Here is an 11,315-nt window from a genome sequence, read left to right on the forward strand (position 1 = left end):
TTAATGGCCTGATGGGACAAAGTTTTATTAAAAATAAAGATCTCTTTTAATGAATTAAATTAGTAGATAACATGGACACATTATCTTTGGATTCTTATTGAAAGAAAAAAGGAATCAAAATTGATTTGTTAATTAAATCACCTGACTTGGAGGAAACTCAGATAATATAATAATTAATTATTGATTAATTAAGTTGACGATAGTACTAGTGATTAGGATCTTAATATTTTAAGCCACGTGGACACAAAGACTGATGTGAGAAGTTTATTTAATATTGAACTTATAAAATGACAAATGGTTGTGGTTACAATTATCTTGATTTAAACGATGATTACTGACTATTAATAAAATAATCAGTATAATATAAAGATTACGCAAGTGATGATGACACCTACTATATATACAATTCCAATAGCATTTTATTATATAAAGTCGAATTTAATTGCTTCTTGATCACTCCACTCTTTTTTTATTACTTCCTCTATTCGTTTTTACTTATTCATTTAACACAACCCTATAGATCAGAGTCTATCATGACACAAGCATTAATGACTAATCTCATGTAAGTCACATGAGATGAGATGACTTTACATTACTCCACGGCTCCCCTTCATAACAAAAGTGTGAAGGAGCTTTCCTATCTCAGAGCTGTGACTATCACTAAAAGTGCCCAACTATCTATGAATGACCACGATCAGAATGCCAATGGACGAGATCAGAGAGAAGAACATCAAAGCACTGATGACGATGATACATAAAAATAATAATTCCAGCAAACGGTACAATACAAAGCTTTTGTCCGTGCCAACCACGACTTCAATGAATTTTAAAAGAGGGAAGAACAGAGCACTAATGCTATACTAAAAAAACAGGCCTGTTTATAAATGCAGAAAATGTATCTTCACTTTCTAAATGTTGAAGCATTTGCCCAATAATGAGTTTTCCAGTTTCCTGATCACCAATTTTGTCAACAATGGCACCCCTAAATAATGTTTTTCTTGAAGTTACATAGTCAATGAACTTGTGAGACGGACTAGTGTTCTTTTGTACAAAGTTTGTGAAATGGACGTCTCCAAGTAGCTTCCATCGTAGCCACCAATCACTTCGTAAACCCTATTTAACAAAGGTAGATAGCGGAAAGAAAAAGCTTGACCCAAAAACAAATCAATGAGAGAATGAAGAGGGGGTTTATCTGATTTCCTTCAAGATGATTTGTTCTTCAGACTAGCCAATTCCTCTTCTTGCTGTCTTTTCAAATACCGCTGTGCAGTAGCATTTACAATCTTAACGAAAAAGTTAAGTAGCATGATGGTTACCACGCCGTTCCAAACTGAAGCAAATGAGAAATCCCATTTGTTCACCTGACAAAGATTATGAGTTTCAATTAAGATGGAGAACGATAAACTAAGGAATTTAACCACATACAATAGTATTAGATGAACTATACCTTTATATTTGAAGTGGAAGGAGTTTTGGTAGCCATATACTTGTCTTTCATGGAATGGAGCTTCGCAATGATTTTGGGTAACATGGTTTCCAGACCAGGTATAAAACTAAGCATCCGAATCATCTTGGTTTCCACCCAATAAAGAAGTTGATTGTTGCAAACAGAAATTATAAACACGGTCTGCAGAAGGATAGTCAAATAACACATCTCTATCAGGATCAACATGTTTAATAAATTGGCCAGTCTGAAAAGGGTGGCCGAGAAAGCAAATGAAAAGATCTTACATGACGCCAAAACTAGACTAAATTGAAACTGCGTCTAAGACGTTGAAACTCATGAATGCAGAACATTAGAGTTGACAGACCTGTATGTGAGTTTTAATGATGGCCTTTCCAATCAAAGTTGCAAAAAAGAACTTCCAAAATGGGATCCCAAATTGTCCACACATTATGCCAGCAAGATCAAATAGAGGATTCGGAACCTACAAAAGGCAGATCCATTAGAACAGTCTATACTATTTGAGAAGATATATCTGCATGTTAACTGAAAGATACCACCATACGCAGCTAATCCAAAACTACAGAACAAGGAAAAGAGAAAGGATAAAAGATAAAATTGAAATTATATTTGTCCTGTATGTCCCAGTTCTAATTACTTCTTTTGGAGATTACACTATTGGGATCTTCCCAAGTTTTGAATAATCACAATGCATTTTCGAAATCCACCCAAAATTCCTTCAAGAAGATGCTGTATGACACAATTGTCAAAGTTACAGGACCAACACATTTGTTTGATTATTAAAACGTCAAAATTATTTTTGCTCAAGTGACAAACATCCCCAAAAGCCAGTTTACTCTGGCCTGCCGAACTTCTGGTTACCATATTTACTACAGCTCTCTGTAGTTACGGAAAGTTCAGTGGCTTGCAGAGACATAATCAAGTTAAAACCATAATTTTGTCCTAAAAGCCAAATCTGTTTTTTACAGTCAACAAAAAATCAACTTCACTTTGGGGATGGGGAGATGATGCTCTAGTGTATAGCTTAAGGAACATAATATCTGCATACAAAACTAAGGTCATCAAGTTTATCCTCTGTGCATGGTTCTCCGGATGAATAGAAGATAGATTTATATATAGATTTGGACTAACCGAAGCAAGTATTAGAATTGTGAAGAAGTTCAAACATTGTGCATGGGAAAAAAACCATCGCTTCATTTGAGTCAGACGAGTAGTTATAAATCCATTGTTTTCAGAAGAGGTATCTAGTTCTTCCATTGCTTCCACTTTACTGCCTGAGAGGCTTGCTGCATAAAGGTATGCAAATACATTAGTTTCAAAATGTTCTTTTGCATCTGACAAGATTGTAAACAAATAGAAAATACAAGTCCCCAAATTATGGCCTTGATTTATCAAAAAATGAAAAATATTTCTAAAATATAGCAAAAGCTATGCACATCTAGGCTCCCAAGGTACATCTGATTGACCGAGGAAAATCAAATTCCTACCACTGTTCTAAAAGATTGAAGGCCCGGACGACAAAGCAAGTCCCATTGGGCATGAATTTAAAACTCAAAAAAGTTAATCAAATAATTAAATTCTTGATTGAAAAAAGGGTGAACTTTCCAAATAACAAGTGAGTATCTTTAAACACACTGCAAGGTTGAATACAGCCTAATATACTAAGACCAGTAGCTTCAAAATAGGTTTGTGCTGCAGGTTTGAACTATCTACCCAATACAGATGTAGGCTTATAGACAAAATATAGTGTAGACGAACCTGCTCTTGAAATAAAATATGGGGGAAGCTCTCCAAGTGCAGTTCCAAGGCCCCATAAAACAGCCTCTAACTGCACTTGGAGCAGTATGCTACTAAGAGGAACACTTGTGCCATGTGAAGATGAAAATACAGGGGGGCCAAACTCTGAACAATCTTTATGAAGCCATAAAGGAGTTTTTTGAAATTGTATTGTATCATAGGGAGCCATTTTGAGGTCAACTCGCCCACACTTCATTGCTTTTATCGTAAATAAAGCAATATGAGGGCCCAGATAAAGGACAAAAGTGTGCAAACCAGACCCTGCAACATGGCAACGAAACAGCGGATCAAAGATTTTTTATGGAAAAGCTAGAAAAAAGCAAGTTAAATCCCCATTACTATTAGCAAGTTCTATTTATGGAGATTCAAGTAGATAGGTCTCCCTCCAATATAGAAGCCATTAAACATAAGAAGCTAAAAAATCTAACAGTGAATGCTGCTTACCAAGGCCAATAGAAGACGCCACACCAAGAGCCACCCACCATAATCCAAACTGGAGATGTTTAAGAACCTCCTCAACATGCTGCATTGAAACAGACATGTTCTATTAGCACTGACAGGACTGACTTTAAATACAACATAATAGGTACCACAAAACAACCAAACAACGCCTCTTCAAAACTAGTTGGGTCACTATATGAGTCCTCTATATCTATCCCATTCCTTTCGGCATCAGATGTATCATACAAGCTGAGGAAAATAGATATATGACATTTTTTAACTCCTCAACAAAATAATTGAAAATTGCCAAAAGGATCCAAACAAACAGTTCACTTAGTGATGTAACAATGGAAAACCCAGTTTTAAGTTGACCAATTGTCGACTTCCAGTAACAAGAAATAAAGTTCTTCTTCTTAAGTAGACATGTGTTTTGTGTTAGGTAACGGTGGTATCCATGCTAACTTGCGCACACCTCAACTACAACACCAATTACATATTGCCTCCCACCAAGGCTTAGGCCGATGTGAAAAATCACCCAGTGTTTTTATTTTTGGTCTTTTTCAGAATCTGAACCTTGGTCTCTCAGGGCATTTTCCACTACATTGACCACAAGCCCCGCCCTTGGGTGCAAGACACATATTATGATGATGGTACAAGTAACCATCTTTATCCACTAAAAAAGCATCTGAAATTGATGAAGCATACCTTTACATGAGGACCATCGGTTGTCACAAGCAGTATTAAGGCAAGTCCAGCAATCATACTGAAAAGCATACACCATCGATGTGACAAAAGATATGCTATCAACTTCATAAGATACTGCATCATCGCCATACTGAAAAGCTTGAGTGTTCTGAAAGGCTGTGTCAACAGATTCAAATTTTCTAAATCCTTTTGATGCTTCGCACTATGATCTGCAAGGCAATAGCAATTAACTCAGTCAAGTAACTTTAGAAAGCAATGTCTCCTTCTCCTTAACAGGAGCATACACCCCGCCCCCCACCCCTCTCTCTGTTAAGAATATAGACTGTCCCCTTGGTTTGTGACATTTTGTCCCTTACTTTCTTCTCTTTTCAAATCTGTCTAGACAATCAGCATCACCAATAAGCTTTCTTCTAAAATGTGTTAAATAATTATATGCAAACTGTGAACACGTTCTCCTTCCTACAATATGCCCCATAGATAAAATATTTTCGTTTCTTATTGTTAGATTATTTTTTTTGATGGGTCGATTGTTTCTTTTTGATCAACCAAATTGATGAGACATGCCTATTACTTTACTTTCTATTTTGTTCAATCATATCAATTAGAACTTTTGAGTTTTCTCATTGATAATTCTACAATCATTTTTCAGAAAAGAATTGAATTTCTCATTCAGTTAACTAAAGTGTACTATTTGTTATCCTCATACATACCATGATACCAGAGGTATGACATAAGCTTCCAAATATTAGAACTTTTATCTCTACGAGTTACTTTTTTATTCTTTTATCTCTATAAGTTACACAATCCAAAAGATAATACCTTCTAAATTTGGCGATAATAGCAGTTCCTAAAAAAGCTACTTTCCAAGTTCTTTTTATTTAGAAAGGTAAGTGTTACTTTCTGATAAGTTTGATATATCATAGTTCAAGAACATGAATGTTTCAATTTCTACAAATTTTCTCTTCTGGCCACATGCCTTAAGTTGTCTTTCCATGTCTTTAGAATCAAAAGGACATTCCAAATCTCACGTTTTATAAAAATATAAAGAGAAGCGCACAATGCATCATGTAATTCTAGGTCATCATGTTTATCAGCCATCTAGTAACCATATGTTAAATGATATTATCAAACGAAAGTCGCACTGCTCTACGGCTCTACCCAGAATTGGAATAAATATGGCACTGTTGCGGATAACAAAAGTCTCAACCGAAATAAGATTGGGGCTTAAATAAAAGGAGAAAACAACTACCAAAAATTATTGAGAAAAATCAAAAACTTCAAAGGCCTTAACATTTCATCTTTACCATATCAATGAAGTGGTTGAGAGCCGTGAGGTCGCAGGTTCAAATCCCAGCGGAGACAAAAAAAAACACTAAGTGATTCTTCCCATCTGTCCTAACCTTGGTGAACAAAGTTACATGGTACCTATTGCTAGTGGGAGGTGGCATGTATCCAGTGGAATTAGTCGAGGTGTGCGAAAATTGGCCCAGACACCACATTCATGAAAAATAATTAAAAGAAGGTGGACCCCCTTCTCAGTCGAAAGCATGTGCTTTAGAAAGTGCTTCGGCACAAAATAAGAAACGATCTCAAAAAAACAGATGCAAGGGATATAAACATAAAACATTGATCAAACTCTGCATAGTACAACAAAGTGGGATCCTAGCTTTTCCAATCCACAACTAACTCCATTGGGGTCTGGATTATACCTTCATGACAAATCTGGGACAATACTAAACAGGATTTATAGGGAATTTAGCATATTGGCTATAAATAATTTGCTTCAATCTGACTTCATCCACTTTAAACCAGTGCAGATGTGGTTCAGTGTATGAAATATGTTCCACTGACTTTAATCCCTGCTAGTTATTATTCTATGTTGTATATTTTACTCCACGTATTCAAACTAAAAGGGGTCATTCGGTAGAGTGTATTAGGAAAAATAATGCATGCATCTTTGTGTATTACTCTATGTTACTCGGACTCTTCAATAATGTCAAGGGGTGCGTGTCGGATTCGCCAAAAGTAGTGTATTTTTGGAGAATCTGACACGGGTGCGGCATCGAAAGTGAAGAATCCGCACAACTTAGGTCACTATTACTAGTACCTTGTTTGGTACTCTTTTCGAACCAATGTCTTGCATTAGTTATACACTCTGTTGTGTATTAAGGTGTGTATTACTAATACCATGGATTTCTAGGTATTAGTAATGCAATGGTTTAAATGCATGCATTAGCATGGTTAAAGACTCAATTGCCCCTCAAAACCTTTTTTCACATATTTTCCACCATAATTGTGGACGGTATCTTTGTAAATAAATTTTTGTATACAATGCATGTTATTTTTAATGCACCAAACAGGACAATGCATAAAAATATCCTATGTATAATAAATGCAAGCATAACTAATACAAACATTACTAACACACTATATTTAGCATTATTCTTATACACTCTACCAAAACGATCCCAAAGAGTATTATCTAGTTTAATGCTTAGCTGTGCTAAAAATGGACTACTGACACAGCAATCTCCAAATGAAGTAGATGATCTTTAACCAAATTACAAAACTAGGATGAAGCTTCAACTAATCTAGTCCATATGAGAACCTACTAAATGGTACTACTTTGAAACACTTCATCTTATATTTAAATGCCAATGAGACATCAAGCCCACAATTATAGATAACTGTCTGTTCTCCAAAACGAAGCTGATGAGATGACCTTATTAAACCAAATGATATGAGTACAAGATTTCCAGTATAGGAGTTCACTAGCTGAGTACATAGGAAAACAGGAAATCTTCAATAGAATTTGGCATATGATCACGAAGACTAAGGTGCATAAAGTAGGACATGAATGACCAAGTTTCTTCTGCCACAGACTGATACTTCTCCTGATTAAGTGTCACCTTTGTGATGCTACAGCCAAACAATCCATTCAAAATGCAACAAAAACTGCAGACATATCTTCTGTCCGTGACTGTTTATAACGTCTATATAATACTCTCCAGTCTCCACAGTGACTGGAAGAATTAAACAGACAACTGCTTAAATGAACATACTTAAAAGAAATGCTCCCATCCCATGAAGAAGGATACATCAACCAAGATGCATAATGGGTTCAGCATTCATGTTTCGATACCATAAACAAAACAAAAAAACACAATGATAAGCCGAACGCATACAAACAACTTAAATTGGCATGGTATTGCCACATCGGTTCTTCTGATTCCACGTGCCTCGGAATGATCCAAGAAACTCATTGCTATATCTCAATAACTCCATACCTTGTTGCGCGACCATAACGCTGTACTAAAATTGACCCATTACAATCTATTTTCTTAGTTAAGCATTTTCCTCACTTTTGACTCCATGTATCTAGATTCCTCAACAATAAATTTTCCAAGATTCTCCATAAAAACAACACCATGCTTATTACAAGCAATTATGAGAAAAATAGCTACACATCCCACATCAGGAGCAATTACAATAACATATATTTTGTCTCCCCCCCCCACCCAACAAAACACAATTGTTCATTAATTCAACATTAAGGACTCAGATTTACACCTTCATACAGTAGATGCAGTCATCAAATCAAAGATGCTACATTTATTTATTTCTAGCAAGTATTAATACATACCCATATCCAAAATCACAACCTAATCCATTAACAACTCTATCATTTCCTCTTTTTTTCTCTTCCCTAGTTATCCATTAAAAATAAAATAAAACAAAGAGAACCCCAAACCAAAAACTTGCCTGAAATTGCCATCTCTTTAACTGGAGAAGCAGAACGAGAATTTTTCTGGGATGCTGTTTTCTTCTTCGACCCCATTGTCAATTGTGCCTTCCACCTTAAAAAGACTCCTTTTTTACAACCCAATTACTGTTGGATTGCAGAGAAAACTTCGAAAAAGAGGAAAATCAATCAATTAGATTACACAAAGAATCGATTTTTCGAAGAGATCTGAGGGCTGTAAACAAGAAAATCTAAGTGGGTTTGCGTCAGATCCACTGTTTGAGCTCTCTCAGGGGGTCGTTTTTTTCAAACAATGGGGGCGACCCAGATCATCTGGGTTAAAGAAAAACTACTATAAATATATATATCACAATATAATATAAATACTATATACTAATATAAATAAATAAGGTGAATAAATAAATAAAGTTGATAAATGCAGTATTAGCTACAATTGACAATTTAATGCTGACCCAAATTTAAAGGAGGGAAATAAATTACTACTATATTGGTAGATACAATCATACAACAAATAGAATTCGAAAAACTATTGGACCTTCCATCCAACTATAGGGAATTGGTTGATATCGAGATGGGATAGATAAGGATAATATGTAAATGTGTTTTTTATTTTGATTCAGTTTTTTTATTTTGGATACAAATAGATATTTTATTTTATATAAAGTTGAATAAGTAGACATATAAATTTTATGTGGAGTTCTACGTGAAAATTCATGTGTGATACATTCAAACTTATTTGTATTATGTTATGTAAATATGTGTGTCTAGCTACTTGTTCATCGTTATACCACGTTAATGGGAAATGTGATTAAAGATGAAAAACAGTTTCAAAAGTAATAAAAAATAACACATGTCTTAGTTATTGAGTAGATGTGATAATTTTTAAGTAAGTGTTAATGACATTAAAGAGCATTCCAACTCTATTCTCTATTTTACTCCCCAAATATAAGTTCAAAACCATCAAGGTCTATTATTTACACAAAGGATCTACTTTCCCTCCCCACCCTCAAGTCTTCGTGTTATATTAGTAAATTATTTTTAAAAATATATCGTAGTCTGTAGCTGGTGATGGTGACAGTTAATGGTGTTGGTTTTGGGTGTCGCTGGATGTTGGTATTGATTGTTGATGTGGATATGGGTACCAGCTACTGGTGGTTGTAGTTGACAGTAATAGTTAATGATTAGTGACGATAATTAATAATTATTGAAGATGATAATTATATTTAATAATGATGCAGGTCGATGATATATAATAGTCACTTACGATGATGATCGATGGTTATTATAGTAATGATAATTGTATATGATGGTTAATGATGATGATAACTCACTGCAATGATTGACGACAATGAATCGTTGATCGTGGTAGTTTGATAATGGTGTGCGAGAGTGAACAATTATGAGAGTGGATATGATTGTGGTAAAATGTCATCTTTGCAAAGATCCTTGCATATATATATTACATCTTTCTTGTTAATCTTCATCATACATATCTATTCAAATCCATTAAGAAAAATTCAAAATAAGAAAATAAATACATTTTATAAATAAAATTTAGATGATTAAGATTCAAGCATAAACTAATAAATCACATTTAAAGATTGAGATTTAAATTATCAAGTTGAATACCTTCCTGAAATACAATTAAATGAGGCCCAAAAGGTTTAAGAAAACTATAGTGAAAGATTAGTTGATTATCACAACCTAAGTTTATTGCATGTATTGCTGCTTAATTTGGTACAATAGACATCAAAATGTTTGCTTAAAAGTGTGTATCATAAAACTTGTGGTTTGTTATGTTTATATTTCTTTCTTTCTTATTATGTCATATACACCTATTTTTAAATCGTATCGTGATTTGTGTAGTAAGGATACACCCAGGGGCGGCTCTACAGCTTTGCAAAAAAAGCAATTGCCTTAGGCCCCAAAATTTGAGGGGCCTCATTTTTTTTTTAAAAAATAATAGGTTATAAGTATTTTAAAAAAATAAAATATCGAGTATTATTTGTAGAAAATAATTTTTTTTTTATAAATGAGCAAAGAAGTAATAGAAGTTTTACAAATTATGAATACTATGTCTCAAGAAAGGTTAAATAATTAACTATAATAAACTTCATAAAAAATATAGGGAAAAAGGTCTAAAAAATACTCTAATTTTGGCCGAAATTACTGTTACGATACCAAACTTTGGAAATGACCTTTTACCCCCCTGTACTATTTTAATAGTGTATTTTTAAAGGGTATATATGTGTCTACGTGGACATCATAAATATTGCATCATTTTAAAATAGTAATGTGTCCACGTGGGAACATATATACCTTTTAAATACACTATTAAATAGTGCAGGGTAAAAAGGTCCTCCCATAAAAATTTGGTATCGTAACAACAATTTCGGCCAAAGTTGGAGTATTTTTCAAACCTTTTCCCTAAAAATATATATTCAAATTTAAGGCCTCCATTCGAATTTGGCTTTAGGCCACCGATTTATTAGAGCCGCCCCTGGATACACCGTCTCTATTGAGATTTGTTTTACCATCGTATCGTGATTTGTGTAAATTTGCTCTAGTATTACATTCGTAAAAATTCAAGTTCATGATATATATGTATAGTTTCCGTTTTGGCATAATATAACGACTCGGAAAAAATGATAGGTTAAGCAAGAGCCTATGACTTTGTGTTGACCTTATAATGAGGTTCTATGAGGGGTTTATATGTAATTTCATTTTAATTGTGTAACTCCGACAATTTAAAATGAATAAGAAGAAGCTTGAAATTGGAAGTAGTCATTTTTGGAAAAAAAATTCAGAATCTGGAAATTCGGCCAAGTGTGGAAATCAGTGAGTTTTTGGCCAACTTTGAGCAGTCATAACTCCTAGCTCAGGATGATCCAGGAGTAGTTCCAGTTATGTTTGGAAAGCCCTTGGAACGATCTTTCCAACGCCACTGAGTTTGCTCAATTCCGAGTGCGTATGAGCGAGTTATGCTCGTTGAAAGTTGGGCAGTTGGCAGGGAATCCGTCCGGAAAATTTAAGGGCATTTTGGTCTTTTCACAAATCTTTTATTTTGAGGTTATATTGTTGTGTTAGGCAGATTGTGGATCATTTTTGTTCCATTTTAAAAGAGTAAGAGTTAGGGTTCTTGAG

General features: G+C 34.4%; 1 protein-coding gene across 1 annotated transcript; it reads right to left on the reverse strand.

Moving 5' to 3' along the window:
* Positions 1-720: 720 nt before the first annotated feature.
* LOC102593401 (vacuole membrane protein KMS1) lies at positions 721-8,499 on the reverse strand. The gene is made up of 8 exons (XM_006359854.2): positions 8,171-8,499; positions 4,409-4,617; positions 3,707-3,785; positions 3,224-3,523; positions 2,597-2,751; positions 1,812-1,928; positions 1,448-1,627; positions 721-1,361 (listed from the first exon to the last, which is right to left on the reverse strand). Exons 1-8 carry the CDS (start codon positions 8,244-8,246, stop codon positions 1,203-1,205), a joined length of 1,275 nt encoding a protein of 424 aa, XP_006359916.1. The 5' UTR covers positions 8,247-8,499; the 3' UTR covers positions 721-1,202.
* Positions 8,500-11,315: the final 2,816 nt, after the last annotated feature.

This window comes from Solanum tuberosum, unplaced genomic scaffold (genome assembly GCF_000226075.1).
Source record: "Solanum tuberosum cultivar DM 1-3 516 R44 unplaced genomic scaffold, SolTub_3.0 scf00309, whole genome shotgun sequence".
Taxonomy (NCBI): domain Eukaryota; kingdom Viridiplantae; phylum Streptophyta; class Magnoliopsida; order Solanales; family Solanaceae; genus Solanum; species Solanum tuberosum.

Excerpts from the sequence above, each read along its gene's own strand:
- LOC102593401 (XM_006359854.2), bottom strand. The coding sequence starts at position 8,246 with ATGGGGTCGAAGAAGAAAACAGCATCCCAGAAAAATTCTCGTTCTGCT. Across the intron at positions 3,786-4,408 it reads CCGATGGTCCTCATGTAAAG|CATGTTGAGGAGGTTCTTAA; the intron begins GTATGCTTCATC and ends GTTTCAATGCAG. Across the intron at positions 1,362-1,447 it reads CTTCCACTTCAAATATAAAG|GTGAACAAATGGGATTTCTC; the intron begins GTATAGTTCATC and ends AATCTTTGTCAG.